The following is a 22,480-nucleotide window of genomic DNA, read 5'->3' on the forward strand; positions in this document are numbered from 1 at the left end:
GGGCAGAGCTATGGACAAGCTCTATCCACTCCCCGAAGATTGTCTGGAAATGCTAAAGATTCCCAAAGTGGATTCGTCAGTAACTGCGGTTACCAAGCATACCACGATCCCAGTGATGGGCGCCACAGCTCTGAAGGATGTTCAAGACCGCAAGCTTGAATTTTTTCTTAAGCGGATCTTCGAGGTCTTGGTCTTAGGAGTCCGGGCGACGATCTGCAGCAGTCTCATGCAGCGGGCAAGTCTTAGGTGGGTACAACAATTACTCAGCCCCTAGGACCTCCCGACCGCAGAGGCGGAGCAGGCTGAGCGTTTAGAAGGCGCCATCGCGTATGGTGCGGCTGCCCTCTATGATTTGCTCTGCGTACAGGCCAAGGCAATGGTTTCCGCAGTGTCAGCCAGACGCCTCCTCTGGCTGCGCAACTGGTCCGCGGACTCTTCTTCCAAGGCTCAGCTGGGCACACTTCCTTTCAAGGGCAAGTTGCTTTTTGGAGAGGACCTAGAACAGCTTTATTAAATCCTTGGGTGAAAACATGGTCCATAAGCTGCCGGAGGACCGCCCTAAACAGCTAAGTCTTTTTTTCCGACACGTACCCGCTTCCGGGGTCATCGCCGGTACAACAGGGTACGAAGTTCTTTCACAAGAGGCGCCACCTCCAGGTCGCAGTCCTGGTCTCATTCCTTTCGGGGCCATCATACCTTCCGAGATGGTAATCCACAACATTCAGCCACCAAGTTCGCTACCCAATGAGATCCGGCCGGTCTATTCCTCGTATGAAACTTAGGTGGACACCTCTCTCTGTTTTGTCAGGAATGGGCCAAAATCACATCGGATCTGTGGGTTCTCGAGGTGATAGAAAACGGCTATGCGTTAGAATTTGCCCGGGACCTACCGGATCTCTATCTAGTTTCTCCCTGCAGCCGACTAAAGCGGCCTGCTGTCTGCCAGACCCTCACCAGACTCCGGGAACTTGGAGCGATAGTCCCGATGCCAGTGGAGGAGCAAGGCGCCGGCCAGTATTCCATTTACTTCGTCGTGCCCAAGAAGGACAGTTATTTCCGTCCAATTCTGGACCTCAAGAGGGTCAACCAAGCCCTCTGGGTACCCCATTTCCAAATGGAGACCCTGAGGGCGGTGATAGCAGCAGTTCACCCAGGCGAATATCTGGCCTCCCTCGACTTGACAGAGGCTTATCTCCACATACCGATTCGATGCGAGCATCAGAAGTATTTCCGCTTCAACATCCTAGGCCAACACTTCCAGTTCCGAGTTCTACCCTTCGGCCTCGCCACAGCTCCCCGCACTTTTACCAAGGTCATGGTGGTAGTGGCGGCCGCCCTTCGCAGAAACGGAATCCTAGTCCACCCTTATCTGGACGATTGGCTCATGCAGGCCAAGTCACCAACACTCTGCAGACTAGCAGTCAACAGGGTCCTTGCTCTCCTCATCTCACTCGGCTGGATAATCAACTTCCCCAAGAGCAATCTCCAGCCCTCTTAGGTCCTGGAATTTCTGGGAGCTCGCGTCGATCCCCGAGTCGGAAAAGTATTTCTCCCGGGCGCTCAAGCTCATCGATCAAGTGTGCAGCCTTCTTTCTCTTCCGCGGTGTGGGACTACCTGCAGGTTCTGGGGACAATGGCCTCCACTATCGACCTGGTCCCCTGGGCTTTTGCACATATGTGACCATTACTGAAAGGGTTGTTATCCCACTGGAAGCCAAGGTCCGAGCAGTTCCAGGTGACTCTACCACTCTCCACCATTGCAGACATACAATGGTGGCTGTTGGCGCATCTCTTGAAGGGGATGCCTTTACTGACTCTGCAGTGGATCCATAGTCATGACGGATGCCAGCCTCTGCAGGTGGGGAGTGGTCTGTCAATCCCAGACGACGCAGGGATACTGGTCCCCAGTCCAGTCACGTTGGCACATCAACTGGAAGCTTGTGCGATGCACCTGGCTCTCAAGTCCTTTCTTCTGCTAATCCGCCGCAAGGCGGTGCACATCCTCTTGGACAATTCCACCACAGTGGCCTATATAAATCGTCAGGGGGTACCCGGAGTCGTCTGGTGGCGCTGGAAGCCAGCAAGCTCCTCGCCTGGGCGGAGTAGCTACCTCCCACATAGCGGGCAAGGAGAATGTACAAGCCGACTTCCTCAGCTGACAACCTCTCTATCCTGGCGAGTGAGAGTTGACCGACAGAGCGATTGATCTGATTGTTCGCAGGTGGGGTCCTCCTCACCTGGACCTGATGGCAACCTTGAGCATGCCAAGGCTCCCAGATTCTTCAGCCGCTGGAGGGAGCATTGCTCGGAAGGAGTGGATGCTCTGGTCCTCCCTTGGCATCACGACGTTTTCCTCCGTGGCCACTAGTGGGAAAAATTCTCAGAATAATAGAGCTTCACCAGAGACCGGTAATTCTCGTGGCACCCGAGTGGCCCCACAGACTGTGGTTCGCGGATCTGGTAAATCTGGCGACGGATGGTCCTCTTCGCCTCTGCCATCTCCCATGCACATTCGACAGGGTCCTGTATTTTTCGACCAGGCGGATCACTGTCTCTGCATGGCTCTCATGGATTCTCATTGAAGGCACCAGAAGCATCTCTTACGAAGATCAGGGGTAGTCATGCAAGAGTGATTAGTTACACAGTTCATTCGATTGTTCTATTGTTAAATTGTTCAACAACTTTAATATTTACCTTGTTACTTGCTTGACCTTATGCCTTTTTGCTGCTTTGACAATGGTTATACTGAAGGGCTGCAGGGTAGGCTCTGTCCTGATATAGGATACCCTTTCAGTTTTGGTCTGTTTCCATCTGCTGGACAGGAGACTCAGAAATGATCAGGTAGAGAATAGAGCATGGCCATCGCCTCACCCAAGCGGAGTCCCACCTCAGGAGACCCCCAGTCCCGGAGGAGCAGCTGTCTGCGCATAGCGTGGTACGTAAACATACGTGGAGAAGCCTTAAGTCCCGCCAGGACCGGGCCCACGTTAGCTGCGAGAGAGGGCGTAGCAGGATCCTCCGGGGACACTCCAGTGCCCTGCACGGTCAAAAGAAAAAGAATGAGCTGGCCTAGCTCTTCCCTTTGTATCAAGGGAGAACACACGGGCCGACCCCCTTTTAGGGGAGGCCCTGAGAGCAAAACAGAATCCGAATCAAGGCGCAGCTGTTCTTTGTTTTTTTGTGTGAGTGGGGGGGGGCGGGGGGTGTCCAGAACTCCCAGCACCACCCTGACTCCAACGAAAACCTTACCATCTGAAAATAGAAGGAGCTGAAAACAGCCAGGAGTCGTGGGGCAGATACCCGAGGGAGAGTAGCTGGAGGGGGGGAGCCAGGGAAGGGAGTATTCCCTTCCTGCAGGCTAGCGAAGGATATGTAGGAAAGAGCCAAATACCCTTGAGAAAAGAGGTATGAATGTCCCGGGGGGAGAGAGAGAGAGAGAAGGTCAGAGAACCCCTCCGGAGCATGAACGGGGCTTAGAGCCGGTGGAAATAAATTTTGCAAATCTGTGAGGCAAGACTTCCCTTGGCTAAATCCATGATGACTTTGTCCCATTAAACTATGCTTATCTATATGTTTAGCAGTTTTGTTCTTTATGCTTGATTCTACCATTTTGCCTGGCACAGACGTTAAACTCACTGGTCTGTAGTTTCCTGGATCATCCCTTGATCCCTTTTTAAAAATTGGCATTACATTGGCAACCCTCCAGTCTTCAGGTATCACAGAGCATGTTATTGATTAGTTTACAAATTTCCAATAGCAGGTCTGCAAGTTCATTTCCCAGTTCTTTAAGTGCTCTGGGATGTATATCATCTGGTCCAGATGATTTGCTACTCTTTAGTTTGTCAATTTGTCCTAGTATATAGTCAGGGTTCACTGAATTGTTTCAGTTCTTCCAAATCATCATTTTTCAATATCATTTCTTGGATGGGTAGATCTCTTACCTCTTCCTCAGTGAATACCGAAGCAAAGATTAATTTAGTCTCTGCTATGGCTTTGTCATCCCTAGTGCCCCTTTTACCCCTTGATCATCTAATGGTCCAGCTAACTCCCTTGCAAGCTTTTTACCTCAGATGTACCTGAAAGTTTTTATTATGAGTTTCCTTACATGTAGCAGATGGATACAGGACCAATGGGTATAGTGTGTTCCTGATAGCAGTTGGAAACAGAGTCAGATTTCAATCTGACGTCAGCACCAGTACACATACCCATGCAGGAAGCTCTGCTCTTCAGTATTTTCCATCACCATAGCAGTTCGGGACTCTATACACGCTTGCTCAGCGTTAGAGTATTCAAATCAAAGAAGAAAGAAAATTCCAAACAAAGAAGAAATCTTACCTCTCCAGATAAGCCCCGCTCTCCTGCGGTGATACCTAAGGGTCCCTCATCCAGTTGAGATTTCCTGAGGTGATTTCTGAGATCCCTCAGAGGTAGGCCTCGGTCCGGCAGCCGGTTCCCGGCGTGGACATAGCCCCCGGCAACGGGAGCGGCTGAGAAGCAGCGGGTGCAATACCGAGCGTGGCGGTGAAGGTACTTCTCTCTTCCCCCGCAGCCAGAGACCGCCCGGAGCGAAACCGGGGAAACGCCAAGACGAGGTAAGGTAGAAAACTTTTTCTAAGTTTCCGGTCTCCGAGGCTCGGATAGCCGCACGGATTGCCTGCCGGCGTCTGTACCATCGGGTTGATCAGCCCAGGTTGGACTAGATCCCGATCGGATACGAGGGTCCTCCCACGTAGAGAAACCCTTTGATTTGGTCGCCATCTTGCTCGCGTGGTTGCCAACGCCATTTCGCCGCTCTGTCCACCTAACTGAACCATGTGCACAGGGATGAGCCCGACGCACAAATTACTTGTGCGCATAGTGGCGCGCACATAGGTACCGGATGCACAGCTACGCGCACAACTGTGCTGGGCGCACAAGTTAAGGCCATGCGCACAGCGGCGCGTGCATCTCAGTGAGCATGCATCCCGGCCTACACGCACATCTTGGGCACACCCGGAGCCATAGCTAAGCCTCCCGGCGTGCACATTAAACGCGCAGACCAGGGTTTCAACGACCTACGCGCACAAAAACATGGCACCACCGGCCAAGAAAAGACGAGATACCAGATCTCGTGGTTCTCAGCTTGAAGGAGCTCGCCATTCCAGGCACAAGTGCCACAGAGGGACCAAAGACGAACTCTCTCCTAGAAGGGCTCCGTCAGGCCTCCCGCCATTTTCCCTTGCTGCAAGCCGTACAACAGCTGACCAACTTGGAATGGGATGCCCCGGAGGCCAGTTTCAAAGGGGGGTGGGCCCTGGAAGCCCTATATCCACTGGAACCCTCAGCCAAAGATCTACTGGTGTTCCGCCATGGTCCGCGCGGTCACAAAGCGCACTACCATCCCAGTTGAGGGAGGAGCGGCACTCAAGGATGCCCGGGACAGACGTCTGGATTCCATCTTTAAACAATCATTCGACGTATCAACTATGTCACTACAGATTGCTGCCTGCTGTGCCGTGGTAACATGTGCCTGCTTATCCATGACCAGGAATGCCGCCACGCCTGGCGAAGCACTAGAACCAGCGGTATTCTTCCTCACAGATGCGACCTCTGACCTGTTATGCACCTCAGCCAGGGGCATCTCATCCATTAGTGGCAGCCAGAAGGCAACTCTTGCTCCGAAGTTGGTTAGCAGACGCGGCTTCCAAGTTGAAACTCACGAGAATGCCCTTTAAAGGAGCCCTCCTGTTCTGAAGCGAACTGGAGAAGTTAGCCGACAAATGGGGCGAATCCCCAGTACCTCTGCTACCGGAGGACAAGAACAAAAGAAGCCAACGCCCCTCTCCCCGATTTACATCCTTGTGATGCTAGACCTCTCTGCAGCCTTTGATACCGTAAATCACGACATACTTCTAAATAGACTAGGTGAAATAGGATTAAGTAACAAAACTATCAATTGGTTTAGATCTTATCTAAGTAACAGATATTTTCAAGTACAAATCAAAGAAGTAATGTCAGAAAAGATAAACCTTCAAACAGGAGTACCACAGGGCTCTACCCTATCTGCCATACTATTCAACATATATCTCTTACCCCTATGCCACCTACTGGCGGGTCTGGGCATCACACATTACATATACGCTGACGATATCCAGTTAATACTACCCATTGACGACACAATCGAAAAAACATTAAAAATAGCAAATATGTATCTGGATATCATCAAACAACTGCTAAACCAAATGGAGCTAATAATTAATATTGAGAAAACAGAATTTATACATTTAGAACGAAAAAGAACTGAGATCGTTCAAAACCCAATTATACTCAATAACAACCAAAAAATAGAGTTCGCAGATAAAGTACGGAATCTAGGCATAATAATTGACACAGAACTAAGCTTAAAACAACACATATCTCTAAAAGTAAAGGAAGGATACGCCAAACTAATGGTACTGAGAAGACTTAAACCTCTTCTAACAACCGCCAATTTCCGATCAGTACTCCAAGCACTGATCTTTGCTAGTACCGATTACTGTAACGCCCTGATGCTAGGCCTACCATACACGTCACTAAGACCACTACAGATATTACAGAACACAGCTGCTAGACTTTTAACCGGCAAAAGCAAAAGAGACCACATCACAGAAACTCTAGCAGAATTACACTGGCTACCCATAGAACAAAGAATTCAGTACAAAACACTATGCACCATATATAGAACGCAGCCTCCCAATCTTCAGGAAAAGACTTAAGACCTGGCTGTTCAAAAAAGCATTCCCAGACACTGATTAACCCCTGCAGCCTGTTGAACTACCTCCCATTGTAAAAATGTTAATTTAATGTAAATATCTTTATCTAATGTTATCCTCTCCCTTTCTTCTCTACTCCCAGTTCTAGTACCTTGTTATTTGTAACTGCTTCCTCCTCACTAATAGGTTACTCATTTGTTCTTTGTACACCCCTGTTCTATGTAAACCGGCATGATGTGATTGTATCATGAATGCCGGTATATAAAAATTTTAAATAAATAAATAAAATATAAATTAATACACAATGAAAAAGCAGACTGGCTGAACACAGCCCTTTGTGTACACGTCCCAAATAGGAATCTGAGATCTGCCAACAAAGCACTCCTCACTATTCCATCAGTCAAAACAGCTACTCACACAAGTAAGAGAAAGAGCTCTATCCTTGGCAGGACCCATACTTTGGAACACCATGCCCACAGAGTTGAGACTACAAAGCAACAACAAAACCTTCAGAAAAAATCTAAAAACATGGCTTTTTAAACTAGCTTACCAAAAAGAGAAAGGAGAATAGTACTCAAGGGAAAGCAGGTACAAACAATTGAACAACAATCACATAACCAAAATCATTGTGTGTAATTTTTAATCAGATTAAGTTTCATTCTTTTAAAGCTCAGCAAAAGGGTGAAAGTACAACAATAAAGGTAATCTAGTAACCTAAACTGTTAAAATCTGAATTGGAAATGACTCATTACACTTAATACAATTAATATCATTTACAAACTTTGTTACCGACCCTAAAATGGCACCTTGTTAACTTAAGATACGTTAGCCTCATTTTATGTGCCTTAATGTAAACCGTTGACGGTTCCCACCAAACGACGGTATAGAAAAAATGTTAAATAAATACCTAGGGGCAGAGGATCACAGTGCTTCAGACCCTACAAGAGTACATACCAAGCTCCTTGCCCCACAGGCAGGGGCAAGCCCTTTCGAAACAAACACAACAAGAGGGGAGCCGGCTTTGGCACAGGCCCCAGCCGCACCCCACAATGAGAATCAGCCGACCCATCCACAGGAAGAAGCCGTAGGGGGCAGGCTTGCCCTATTCTACCAAAGATGGGTCGAAATAACAGCGGACAGGTGGATCCTAACCATCATTCGAGAGGGATACTATCTGGACTTCCACAACATCCCTCCGGACAAGTTCGTGAAATCTCCTTGCCACGCACCCTCCAAGAGGACGACAGTGGAAACCACACTGGTCAAATTGCTCGCCCATGCAACAACAAATTACTGGGCACTATTCAATCTATTTTATCGTCCCTAAGAAGGAGGGAACGTTCCGGCCCATCCTGGACCTCAAGTCTGTCAACCGCTACCTGAAGGTACCACACTTCCGCATGGAAACCCTGCACTCAGTCATGAGGGCGATACAGCCGCGAGAATTCCTTACATCCCTGGACCTGTCAGAAGCCTACCTGCACATTCCAGTCCATCACGAGTGTCAGCGCTTCCTACGCTTCACAATCCTGGACCACCATTACCAGTTCCGGGCGCTACCCTTCGGGCTAGCCACAACCCCCCACACGTTCACCAAAATCATGGTGGTAGTGGCGGCAACACTGTGGAAAGAAGGAATCCTCGCACATCCATATCTGGACGATTGGCTGATCAAAATCTCCAGACAAAAGTCACCAGGCGACCACCAGAATCAAGACACTACTGGAGAACCTCGGGTGGGTCGTCAACACAAACAAGAGCTGTCTGCAGCCCTCCCAATCTCTAGAATACCTGGGAGTCTGGTTCGACACCAAACAAGACAAGGTTGTTCTTCCCCCTACAAGGAGAAGAAAACTGATGAACCAATTGTGAAAACTGCTAGGAGGTCCCTGCCCCAAAGTATGGGACTACCTCCAAGTCCTCGGCCTCATGACATCAACTCTGGAAATGGTCCCGTGTGCAAAGAGCCCGCATGCGGCCGCTACAGCGCTTCCTACTTTCACAATGGAACCCGATGTCCCAGGACTACTCCGTTCGCCACCAGCTCCAATGGTGGCTACAAGAAGACCATCTAAGCAAGAGCGTAAGGCTATCTCCACCAACCTGGGTCTTTCTCACCACGGATGCGAGCCTATGAGGGTAGGGAGCCCACTACCAGGAGCTGACGGCCAAGGGGCAATGGAACAAGGAAGAGTCGGGGTGAAACATCAACCGACTGGAAGCTCGTGCGGTCATACTAGCCTGCCTACGGTTCCGTCACAGACTCCAGGGCAAATCTGTCAGTCATGTCAGACAACGCCACAAAGGTTGCCTACATCAACCGCCAGGGAGGAACCAGAAGCCAACAGGTGTCCCTGGAAATAGATTCCCTAATGGCGTGGGCGGAAGCATACCTACAAGGGATCTCAGCTGCCCACGTCACTGCGGACTACCTCAGCAGAGAGAGTCTCTAGACCCAGGGGAATGGATGCTGTCGTCCACAGTCTTCCAGTTATTTATTTATTTATTTATTTAACTTCTTTTACTATACCGACACTCAAGACCAGGTCTTATCGTACCGGTTTACATTAGAACAAGGGGAAAAATCAATTAACGTATAAGTGGAAAAGAGAAGTTACATTAAAACAGGGAGAGTAAAAACATGGATGTCGGAAGATAGGACAGAATTAAGTAATTGAACAATAAGTTAACAAAATTACAAACTATAAATTAACATAAAACAATAAATTAATAATACAGAAAACATGGATTATAATCAGCGGAAATATACATGGAAATATATATATATGGAATATATACAGCTGGAATATACATGTTATGTCAGATGGGAGGAGTGGCGGGGGTGAGGGAAAAGGGTGGGTTGATAGTAAACAGTTGATAGTAAACTGCTGGGGAACCCCAGCCATGGATCTCCTGGCAACCCAGTCCAACGCCCAAGTCCCCAACTTCTTCAGTCGCAGATGAGAACCACAATCCCAAGGGATCGATGCCCTCATCCAGACCTGGTCACAGGAAGACCTGCTATACGCCTTTCCCCTGTGGCCCCTACTGGGCGGGATCATCCGCAAGATAGAATACCACAGGGGGATGGTACTTCTGGTGGTCCTGGATTGGCCAAGAAGGCCGTGGTACACCACCTTGGCGTACCACGGCTTGACGGGGAGCCCTCTCCCCCTACCTTCACACAGGGATCTGCTCCAGCAAGGCCCGATCCTCCATGAAGACCCAACTTGATTCTCTCTTACGTCTGGCCATTGAGAAGACATGCCTGAAGAAGAGCGGATACTCGAGGGCGGTGATTGACACCTTGCTCCGAGCACGCAAGTTCTCCACATCGCTAACCTACTTACGAATAAGGAGAATATTTGAAGCCTGGTGCGAAGACCACAGCATCCTTCCGCGGACAGCCAAATTTCCCATGATCCTGGAATTCCTGCAGGACGGCTTACAGAAGGGGTTATCCCTTAACTCCATCAAGGTTCAGGTGGCCGCGTTGGCATGCTTCGGAATCAAAGTGGGAGGCATTAGCCTAACATCGCATCTGGATGTCTCCCGCTTCCTGAGAGGGGTCAAGCAGATCCGTCCACCCTTAAAGTGGCTGGTACCCCTATGGAACTTCAATCTAGTACTAGACTTTCTAGCAGGAGCCTCCTTCACACCTATCCACGGTCTGTCTCTACAACTACTAATCTTGAAGACTGCATTTCTAGTAGTAATATGTTCGGCCCGTCGCATCTCCGAACTTCAAGCATATCCTGTCGGGAAACCTTTCTCAGGTTCACACCGGGATCCATACAGCTACGCATTGTCCCCTACTTCCTTCCAAAGATGGTTTCTCACTTCCATCTAAACCAAACCATCTCACTGCCATCTCCAGAGGAGCACAAGGGCTCGGAAGAATCTCGCCATCATCGCCACCTTAACGTCGGCAGACTCCTGGTCCGATACCTGGAAAGGTCGGAACCCATAGGAAAGATGGACCAACTATTCGTCCTTCACAGCAGGAAGAAACAAGGAGAAGTGGCCTCATGGGCAAACATAGCCCGCTGGTTCAAAGAAGTAATCAAGGCAGCCTATGTAGAGGCAGGCAAGCCTCCACCGCTACAAGTCAAGGCCCATTCCACTAGAGCCCGGGCAGCGTCTTGGGCGGAAACAAAAATGCTGTCACCCACCGAGATCTGTTGGGTGGTGACATGGTCCTCCATTCACACCTTCGCCAGGTTCTACCGCCTGGATGTTCAAGCTCGGGAGGACGCAGCATTCACAAGGGCAGTACTAAGTGGGCCACAGGCAGCCTCCCACCCGGTTCGGGAGTAGCATTTGTACATCTCATTGGTCCTGAATCCATCTGCTACACGCTAGGAAATGGAGAAATTACTTATCTGATAATTTTGTTTTCCTTAGTGTAGACAAATGGATTCAGTATCCCATCCACAGCTGCCACTATGCACGAAAACCTTGGGTGTCAATTCCCGAGAGCAGGACAAACACAGGTAAGCCACGCTTCCCTTCAGCTAGGACACCCATAGTTACCGGGTGACAGCGTTTCTCGGTTGAGGGCACTGGCGGTCTCCAGCTATAGTCCACGTCAACCAGGTCAAGTTGATCACGTTTCTCAAGTTATTGAAGTTAAACAAAGTTAACCAAGTTAATCAAATTATCCAGACATACATATATCCACAATTGCTTTGCAAGGAGAATACTGAAGAGTATATGTATTGGTGCTGACGTCAGATTGAAATCTGACTCAGTCTCCAACTGCTATCAGGAGCACACTATACCCATTGGTCCTGAATCCATCTGTCTACACTAAGGAAAACGAAATTATCAGGTAAGTAATTTTTCCATTTTTTGCTTCTGCGGCCAGCTTCTTTTCAAATTCTCTTTGTCTACCTTATCAGTGCTTTGCATCTGACTTGCCAGTGCTTATGTTTCCTGTTTTCTTCATTCGGATCCTTTTTCCATGTCTTGAAAGATGTTCTTTTAGATATAATAGCTTCTCTCACCTCTCCTTTCAACCATGCTGGTAGTCGTTTGGCCTTCCACCTTTTCTAATTCATGAAATACATCTGGTTTGGGCTTCCAAGATGGTATTTTTAAACAACGTCTATGCCTGCTGTTTTTAAATAGTTTTATTGCTATTTGGAAATTTTGTATAACTTAAATTACTTCTTGATTTTATTGTTTTTTAAGGAATGGTGATTCTGTTTTTCCGTTGCTTCACTGCATATAGAATCTGACTTGTGGTTTTTAGATTTGTTTTTGTCTACACATTTCTATTTATAGTTTATGGGGTCTTTATTCTGTATTTGGTGAGGGTCTGGCTGTGTCATGTGTGATCGAGGTGAGGTATTATGTTTATCTATAGCAGCCTGGCTTGTTCTGTTTTCCTCATAGGAGGAGGCATACTGGTGTGTTAGGGTCTGGTGTAATATTTGCAGTGTTGCCTTTCATAGTTAGTGTTACTGTTTGAGTAATGGCAATTAATGCTGTTTTGGTATGGAAAATTTACAATATCAAAATTGTACTACAGTTTATTCATAGCTTTCTGAGGGCCAAACCAACACCCATATTACAATAGGTCTAAAACCAATTCCAAGTGTTCTTTTTGCTTTTTTCTACAGGGTTTTCTGGTTGGAACCACAGCAGTGCATGTAAATATAATATATATGTGATATTTTTATCTCAGAAGACCGTACTTTGAGTGTTCTGTTTCATGTGAAATGATCATACAAGCATAATTGTTTGTGGGGAAGATGTGAGGCGGAGGGTGGGAGCAGCAGGCTGTAAATTTCTCTTAGGGCATCTAATACCCTTGCACTGATCCTGGGGTGGGTTAGAGGAATCTGGGGGGGAGGGGTGATTTAGTTTAGTTTATGAATGTAAGAGGGTTTGAAAATCCGGGGTGTAATGATTGGGAAATGTTTAATCAAAATGGGGAAAGGGTATGGGGGGAAAAGGTTTGGTGATGGGTTGGGGGGGTGCTAGGCCCAACATATTTGGGTTTGGGTTTTTTTTTGTGATACTGTCTTTCTTTGAAGATATCTGGTTAAGTAGAAATGTATCCAGCTGCACAAGGCCAGATAACTTTAAGCCAGCTCTGAAGCAGGTCTACTCTACATTTGGCTCCTCCCTCCCCGGAACGCCCCTTTTTTTATCTGCCTAAATTATACCCAGAAAACTACTTATCTGGCTACAATTTAACTGGATAAATAGTTGAATATAACGGTTTTGCCTTATCCATCCAAATGGCTTTTGAATATCGTCCCCAGAACGATGAACTAGCTCTCTGCATTGTGGATTTGGACACAGCTATCATTTACTCTTTCTCTTTATTTTCAAATTAATAGAAATTATTTTAAAAGAATTGCAACAGGCACAATATATTTCACCAGTCCCAACGGCAAGTCATTGTCCTTGTCTCATTTTATAACAGCAGTCTCTTGCCATTGTTGGGTCAGCAGGGATGATTTAATGTGCTGTACTATCACACACAGACCCTGGGTTTAGAAAGCAGCAAGATTTCAAATTTTAAATTATTTAGATTTTGATTTTTGGGGGCATTATTAAGCTCTCTTTCCACAGGTAAATGCATGTTTATCCACATAAAAACACGGTCTGATTTCCCCCCCCCCCCCCCCCCCCCCCCCGTGCAGATAGAAGTACATGCGCTGTTTACAACGTGCATGCTTTTAGCTATGGAAAAGAGTGGAGTTATGTCAGGGGAGGGAAACTATGTGCAGACTTCATTTTGCAATCCCCTTGCATAGATTCCAGTCTGTACTTTGTGCCCAAGTTCTTTGCACTGGCGATTTATTTTCAAAGGAACACTCCCCAAGAAGTTCCCTATGAAAATGAGTTTTCAGTGCTCACGGGGAAGCTCCTTTATTGCTGTCTAAACAATTAATCAGGCTCATCCAAGAAGTGCTGCTGTGCTAAAATCTCTCTTCTTGGGAAGCTGAGTTCACGTAGCTTGCCCTCTTTTCTACCATCATATTTGTATTTCACTTCCTTTTCTCTCCAAGGTTCCTCAAATGACTATTATGTGTCACCCCATTGTTGGCAGTGGGATGGGAGGGGGAGTCTTTTGAGGCTGAAGCATTCGGATTACCTGCATGGGGGTTAGGATTCATCACCTCCGCAGCATGCTTGAAACCTATTGATCACTCTTCTTTATTCTTGATGAACTCCATTTAGCATTACTCTTTATTGTCCATCATTCAACCGGTTTCTGATCCAGTGCACCACCTTGGTGCCTGCCCTTAGATTGCTGAGTTTACTTATAAGCCTTCTGTTCAAGATGGTGTCAAACCTTTTGCTGAAATCCAAGCATGCCACATCAATTGCATGCCCTTGATCAAATTATCTGGTCATCCAGTCAAAGAACTTGTTTAGATTTGTTTGACAGGATGTCCCTCTGGTAAAACCACAATGCCTTGGATTCTTCATCCTGCTGGATTGAAAATACTTCACTAACACAAACAATAATCTGTGCTGCAGTTTGCTTGCTTTTTGTATTTTCACTGACTCAAGTAAGGGAGTGTAGGTTTCCAAAGCTAGTCACAAATGTAATTGTTAGTCCAATAAGAAATATGCTTGCTACTTCTTTGAACTTTATTTTTGAACATCTAAGTGAACTAACATTGCAACCACATTTACTTTTATCAAGATTTGGTGGTGAGAGGTTCTTTGGTTAGTAAAGCAAAAACCTGAAACTGTTAATAGTACTATGATGCTGAGTGATTTTTCATGTTACAATAACCATCTTTTTGTGCTTCAGGAATTATGTGAGTGAAAACGTGAGATTATCTGGCGGCTTGGAAAATGCTGGTGGAATCTATGAAACAAGCCAGCACTTCAATGACATTAAAGAGCATCTTCACGTAGTGAAGAGAGATATTGAGCATCTATCACAACGAAATATGGTAATTTTCATGTTTTTCCAATAATGGCAAATGATTTAATCTTGGATCTTTAAGATATTGTATTGCTTTTATGCTTTTAATATGTTAGCATTATTAAATGATAAGCAATCTAGCCTCTAAAAACAAAAATGTTTTAGCCTGATTTGATACTAAAATTCAGTGCCGTATGGAAGAAAATGTATGTTGTATGTTTGGTTGTTACTCTGACTTATCCATGCTGAGTGTGTTCAGTAGGTCTGAATACAAACCTAAACAAATAAATAAAACGCTACCTTTCCTGCACATACCCAGATCAGTCCAGACAAGTGGGTTTTGCATCCCTGTCAGCAGATGAGGGCAGAGAACAATGGCTTTGAGGCACTGCTACATAAATGAGAGTGCCACCTACAGTCCCTCAGTATTTCTCTGTCTCAGCAGATGGTAGATGTATAAACCTGCAATCCTGACTGATTCTGGAGATTTGGATCTTCTCCCCAAGGTGCTAGGTTCCTTGGTGGGCCATCCCTCAGGTTCAGCCAGGCCCACCCCGGTATTAATGCCGAAAGACTGAGTTTCCTGGTACTTGTACGCTGTGTATAGAAGAGCTTTCTTACTATTTGAAACAGTTATGTTTGAGTTAAGTGGTTGACAAAATGGTGTGGCTACTGGAGTTTTGTAGGTCTCCAGTTCAGGGGGTATCCAATCCTGGGTGTTTTGGTTCGTCCTGGCACAGGGGAATGGTATCTAATCTTGACTTGGGTACAGGTCAATATTGAGGAACTGCAGGTGGCACTCTCATTTTATGTATTAGTTTTTGTTCTCTGCCTCCATCTGCTGGTAGGGATGCAAAACCCTCTTGTCTAGACTGATCTGTGGTTACAGGATCGAAAATTAGCAGGTAAGAACCAATTTTCCTTTTGTGGTTTAAAATTTTATACTGAAAGCTAAATCCCGATTTGTTGTAAGCGTTCAGAGCCATGTGCAGCGTTCTCTCTGTTGTGGCTAAATCTGAGCTAGGTATAGAACAAATTTTATTTAATTTGATTTTCATTCCGTCTTCCAGCTATTTCAAAGCGGATTACATTCAGGTATTATAGATATGTCCCTGTCCCCAAAAGGCTCAAAGTCTAAGAGGGTCATTTATCAAAATGCATTGGGGCCTTAATTGCCCACGATAACGCTGTAACACATGCGATAAATACTGCATCACAAAATGTGTATGCAAGTCTTACATTTGTATTTAAGTGGGAGGAGTTTGGGTGGAGTAAATGGAAATGAGGGTCAGTTAGTATGGCATGCGATAGAGTAACACACAGCAACGCAGATTTTAACGCCGAAAATAACTACACCTTTTTCCTGTGCATTGTGCCTGCATTAGCTGTGCATTGCCAAAACTGTTTTTAGCGCGAATTGTGGGGAGGAGAGGAAAGAGAAAGAACCTATGTGGAGGTCCACTGATATTTGAACTTTTTATACCACTGTAAAAGGGGGCATTATGAACTCATGGTGAGGTTTGTGAGGTGAGTTGGGTTTTGGGGGGAGCAGTTTAACATGCACAGTCATACGTACGAACAGCGTTTCATTCATTTCACAGTGTTAGGTTGCTGTTTTCAGTTTTAGGCACGGCCCTTCAGGTTAGCAACAGCTCCAAGAACCACCTTCAAGTTTATGGTAGTGGCAGCAGCAGCCCTATGCAGGGAAGGGATCTTGGTCCTCCTGTATATAGGTAATTGGTTGATCCACGTAAAATCCTTCCAGGAAAGCCAAGCAGCTTCCCAAAGGGTGATCCAGTTCTTGCTGGAGCTGGGTTACGTTGTCAGACTTACAAAGAGCAATCTGAACCTTCTCACAACCTGGTGTATCTGTGCACTTGTTTTAATACAGTCGGCACTGGTGTATATCTGGAGCAGTGTATCCTGAATTTGGAAATCCAAATAAGGAAATTTTACAGCTGGTCAAAATTCTGTCTGCTTGGTTTTACCTCCAGATCCCTGGATTCCATGGCTATGACCTTGGACTTGGTTCCGTGGGCAAGGGCGCACATCTGCCCTCTGCAGGGGTCCTTGCTCTCTTGGTGGAAATCCCAGTGCCTTTTTCATCGTAGGTCATGCAGAACCTACAGTGGTGGCTGGACCACAACCATTTGGGCAGAGGGCTGGATCTGGTTCCCCCCTTCCTGGCTAATGGTAACCATGGATGCAAGTCTATCAGGTTGGGGAAGCTTACTATCAGAAGCTCATGGCACGGGGGCGGTGGTCCTCTGTGGTGGCGAATTGGTTCATCAACCATCTAGAGGCTCGGATGATTTGATTAGTACTCCACAAATTTGCACCTTGTTTGCAAAGACTTGATAGTAAGATTGTCAGACAATGCCACAGTGGTAGTATATCCAGGGCCAGTGGTAGGTTTTTTGCTGCCATATGTGAACAATTATGTGTTTCCCCTTTGACCTATGATAGGCAGAGTGATTCAAAAGATTGCAAGGTATCTGGTGCTTGTTCTGTTAGTTGCCTCAGATTGGCCTAAAATGCCATGGTATGCGGATCTATCCTATCTGTTCTGCGCCATTCCACTTAGGATCCCAATTCTTAGGAGCTTGTTTTGTCAGCGTCCGGTGTCTCATGAGGATCTAGGTCAATTCTCTTATGGTCTGGCCCTTGAGAGGATGTGATTGGTGAAGACAGATTATTCACCAGATGTGGTCAACTTCCTTTGTTTATGTACATGTGTGGAGAGTTTTTAGGGACTGGCGGACCTCGGTACCAGTGATCTTGGAATTTCTACAGGAGAAACTTTTCTAGGGTTTGGCCCTTAATATCTTGAAAGTGCAAGTGCTGGCTCTCTTGCATAGAGTCCAGGAGTGGCTCCTATCTTTGTGTCATTTTTTTTGCGGGGTGTGAAGCACATTTGGACACATTCGGATTCCAGTTCCCCTTTGGAATTTTAACTCTGTCCTTTTTGGCAGGGTCGCAGTTCTCCCTTCTTAAGTCTATTTCCCTGCAGCTACTTACATTGAAGACGGTGTTTGATATCCTCCATGCCCAACAGATAGTGACGAAAGAGTTGCAGGCTCTCTTGTAGGGAACCTTTTCTAATGAGTACTCTGGATAGGGTTCAGCTTTACATGGTACCTTCCTGTCTTCCGAAGGTAGTGTTGAGTTACCATTCAGTCTATTTCCTTGCTTGCCTTTGACAAGCAAGAGAGTATGACAGATTATGCGCGTCTTTGTCCCTTGGATGTACACAGACATAATTTATGCTGTCTGGGTGACCCATGCATTTTGAAGATCGGATCATCACTTTGTTCTGTATGATAGTGTCTGAAAAGGTTAAGTGGCCTCGAGCTATCATGGCATGTTGGATTAAAGAGGTGATCACGGCAGGATGCATGGAGGCTAATGGGTCTCTGCCAAAGCAGATTTGAGCACATTCCATGAGGGTGCAGGCTATGTCACGGGCAGAACTGCAGCTATCTCCGTTGGAGATTTGAAAAGTGGCAACTTGGTTGCCTTTTCCAGGCATTACCGTCTGGATGGCAGAGTTGAGGATGCCTCCTTTGCCTCAGCTGTTTTGTGGAGGACTCAAGCAGCATCCCACCCACTGAGTAGCTTTGGTACGTCCCATTTGTATGGACTGACCTGGTTGAATAAAAAGGAAGGTAAAATTACTATTTACCTGATAATTTCCTTTCCTCTAGAACAGTCAGGTCAGTCCATACTCGCTCCTAATGCTGCCCACAGCTAATTTTTTCTTTGGTGCCTTTGTAGGGTTGGATAAGGAGGCCATTTTGGCCAGTGATGACTATCTTCATTTTTTATTGGTTGATAAGTAGGAGTTGGGAGGGTTATTCTCTGCTTCCTTCCTTACTATTGTCCCTTTTTCTTTGGATTCTGTAGTCTTCTAGAAGTTAAATACAAAAACAAAAGTTTGTGAAATGGTTGGTTGCATTAGTTGTCTAAAGTTAATTTTTACAGAAAATACTAGTAGTCTTATGTCAGCATGGGTGTATACATGAGGTGACATCAGCAAGCTTCTTGATATGACTCAGTCTGCTGGTTGGCGTGTATAACCCATTTGTATGGACTAGCCTGACTATTCTAGAGGAAAGGAAATTATCAGGTAAGTAGTAATTTCACTTCTCGGACATATCTAATGAATGTTTTGTCACTTTGCTTTACTTCTTTAGCAATCCTTTCTTCTGCTTGAGCCTCTGCTTCCTGATTTCTTTCCTCATCTTTCAGTTTCACCAGCTTTTCCCTGTGTTCTTTTTGAGATGTTTTGTTCTTTCTTTAATGCTGCTCTTTTTGTCTTTTTTATTTTTTCAGCCATCTGTTTTGGCAAATCACACAAGTTTTCTTTTTCTCTTATTTTTTTTCCGTCGATAAACAGGGCTGAATCAGCCATTACATGTGGATGATATCATCCAGTGGCACTGAATGGATCTCTGTCTTAGCTTGTAGAGATTTTTCTCTTCTGAGCATGTACAGGAATACCTGCTTGGGCATTGCCTCATGAGCCCCCTCAGTCATTTTTTATCTGAGATGATCTCTTTTTTATTTTTACTTTGTTTTTCTATAAACGTTTTTTCATACTTTAGTCTTTTAATGTTGCCTCGCTGCCTCAGCAGCCCTCAAAATCTATTTTTAGTGGTACTTTAAAAAAAAAAAAAAAAAAAGTTTTTCTATAGGATGCCAGGAAAGAGAGGCCACGGTTCAAGGACTTTTGATGGTTGGAAAATGTCCATCACCAATGCATATGACCTTTGGTCCACAGTTGGTCTGGTCGTGATCCAGTCCCAGACAATGGTAGCAAATGATTGAGGGCCTGGAAAATGGAGGAACGGCATAAGTCTCAGAAGCTGCAGTCTGTCCACCTTCCAAAGTGCAACCTCGCCTATAGGAATAACCTCGCCTCTAAAATATCTTTCCTGTTAGTGGTACAGGCCGGATCCTCATTCGAGTAAGTGACATGCCTCGAAGAAGAAGAGGTGTCATTCTGTAGAGCCACTGGAGTGGCTGGCATGAAAAAAAAACATCTGAGGTACATCAGTGCATGGTGTAATGACACTGTCTATTTAGGACACACAAGGCCCCAGTGCCATCAATGCATAAAATCTCAATGTAGCGAGCCCTAGAATGTGAAATGCATTGGTGCTCATCACCTTTACCATCAGGGCAGGAGGCTTCATCATTTATGCCTCATGCTGCAGTGCATCTTACACAGCTGTATGTAGGTCTGTGCAGAATTTTGACAGGTGGCAGAAGGGGATATAATACCCTTAACCCCACCATTTATCAGAGACCTTATGCCAACAAAACTAATGGAACAAAGGCTACACCTGGATGCTCCAGATCCCATTTGTTCTGTGATAGCACTCATCCAGTCAGCCTCATATTCAGATTTTTCAGAACCCAGAAGATTGGCAAGATTCCATTCTGGTTTCAGAAGATAATGATCTATCACCCATGCCAGGTCAAAGGGCACATCAGCCCTTTGACCAGATAGCAGAACTAGTGTAAGATTTCTTCACATCTGAGGTGGCTAAGTATTAGGAGGGTAGTTTCCAACCTCTCCTTTCCAGGAGTCCCAGTATCCCCAATTAGGGTGAATATGCCATTGGAACTGTGGCATGGTAGTTCTAGTCCAAGAACTTTGATTGTGGTGGAGTCCAACCAATCAGATGATGTCCTTCAATAGTATTCCCTTCCTCTGTAACAACCTTCATCATTGAGATTCCGGATTAGCGCTTCTATTCCCTTTGGTTGGTTCTCTTCTGGTCCCTCTGGGACACCCATATCCATGGAAGACCTTTCTTACTCCAGATTTCTTGACAAGCTGGGAAAAATACCCTGTTTTAATGTATGTAAAGACTGAGATCTTTGCGCAGATTCTGGCAATACTGGCATAGCTAGCAGCAATCTCAGTCCATAGAATCCTGCAAAAATTACAAACCAAAATGTGGAAAAATCCATTTTCCTAAGCCCAAGAAAACTAGACCTCAAATATAGGGTACACAAAATCTCCAGGGTTTGGAATAGTGCAGTTACCCCACTAATCAGTTGTAGTGGAATTAGCTCTTAAAAGAGCAAAGAAAACATAGATAGATATACTCTAATACACCACCAGGGAAGGAATAATGTTGGCAAAAAGTTTTTTCAAAACTCTATGCTTAATACACAAATCTCCTCTCACCAGTTCTACATCGTTCAATATTTGAGTGTATACAAAAACTGAAATCTTTACTTTGGTACCTCCCAGGTGTCTGAACTGATCTGGGTACATACAGGGAAAGGAAAATTGGTTCTAACCTGCTAATTTTTGTTCCTGCAGTTCCACAGATCAGTCCAGAGTCCCATCCAGTTTTAAAAAGGGAATTTTGGAGAGTCCACTCAGAACCTTATAATTATTCTGAAGATTGGCATAGATTTTGTTAGTCCTACATGTTTTTACCGTGGGCGAGATTGTCTGTTCTGTTTCCACTTCCCACTGTTCGTTCAGGGCATATATGATTTTGTAATTGTTATTGTTTATGGTTGCCATCTTGGCTTAGGTACTTATCAATACTGAAGGACTGCAGGTGGCACACTAAGTTAAGTGGCAGTGTCTGTGAAACTCTTTCTCCATATGCTGGAGGAGAGGCAAAACCCAGGAGATGTGGTACTACAGGAATGAAAATTAGCAGGTAAGTACCAATTTTCCTATCTGGATCCATCTCACTTGATGCAGCTCTGCCGAAGTGGAGTTGTTTCTTGAATAATAGGCAATAGAATCTGTTCCTCCCCATCACCATGGCCAGGATTTCTACGTCCGCTATTTCCATATCTCCAAGAAATCTGGGGGACTGAGACCCTTCCTGGAATTAACCCTGAATGTGTATATGCTCTGGGAGAAATTCAAAATGAATTCCCTTCATACAATTCTTCCCTTTGCCTAGAAGGGGGAGTGGATGTACAATTTGGATCTAAAGGATGCTTAGGTGCATATTCCCATCCATCCCTCACACTGGCATTACCTGTGATTTATAGTGAACTCTTCCCACTAGTATAAAATGCTCCCCTTCAGTCTCTCAGCAGGACCGGAGGTGCTTACCAAATACCTGGCTCTAGTAGCAGCGCTTCTGTGGCATCAGGTCATCCAAGTCTTCCCTTACCTGGATGACTGGCTTGTGACAGTGAGCTCTAAGAAAAATGTGCTAACCTCCCATGAAGAAGGCAGTAGAATTGCTACAGTTGCTAGGGATTCATAGTAAATTTCGAGGCATCAACTCCTATTCTCTCCTGGAAAATCAAATTCATTGGCGCATGGATAGATTCTCTACAAGAGAAGGCTTTCCTTCTTTCAGACCAGGCAGATACACTCAGATCCATAGTCTATAAAATATTGACGACTAGATCAATGGTCAGAGATGATCTAGTTGTTTTGGGCCAAATGGCAACTGCAATTCATGTAATTTTACTAACAGCTAACGGCTCCTGCAGTGAGGCATCTGCTTCCAGTGGGACTAGCTCATTCAACCCTTGTCAACCAATGTGCAGAGCAAATGAAATGGGGTGGCTATATTCATACATTCTTCAGGAGGGATTTGTAGTCCATATGCTTCCTCACCAAGTCACGTTGGAGATGAATGCCTCCACAAAAGGTTGGAGGGCCCATACAGAAACCTTTCAAATCCCAGGAATGTGATCATTAATAGAAAGACAGGAAAGACAATTTCAAATCAACATCCTAGAATAGAAAGCAATCAGATATGCCCCATCCACTCTCTTCCTACAGAAGAGCATTCTCATTCAAATCAACATCCAAATAGCCATGCTCTGTGTGAACAAACAAGAGGCACAATCATCT

The 22,480-nt window shown here is 45.6% G+C and overlaps 1 protein-coding gene across 4 annotated transcripts in view; it reads left to right on the top strand.

Moving 5' to 3' along the window:
• LMAN1 (lectin, mannose binding 1) overlaps nucleotides 1–22,480 on the top strand; it is a 140,882-nt gene that overhangs the window by 92,938 nt on the left and 25,464 nt on the right. For all 4 annotated transcript variants that reach the window (XM_029579419.1, XM_029579411.1, XM_029579427.1 and 1 more), the window contains exon 11: nucleotides 14,512–14,656. In XM_029579419.1, coding sequence (XP_029435279.1) covers nucleotides 14,512–14,656 — 145 coding nt within the window. The remainder of the gene's footprint in view (nucleotides 1–14,511; nucleotides 14,657–22,480) is intronic.

This window comes from Rhinatrema bivittatum, chromosome 1 (assembly GCF_901001135.1).
Source record: "Rhinatrema bivittatum chromosome 1, aRhiBiv1.1, whole genome shotgun sequence".
Classification (NCBI taxonomy): domain Eukaryota; kingdom Metazoa; phylum Chordata; class Amphibia; order Gymnophiona; family Rhinatrematidae; genus Rhinatrema; species Rhinatrema bivittatum.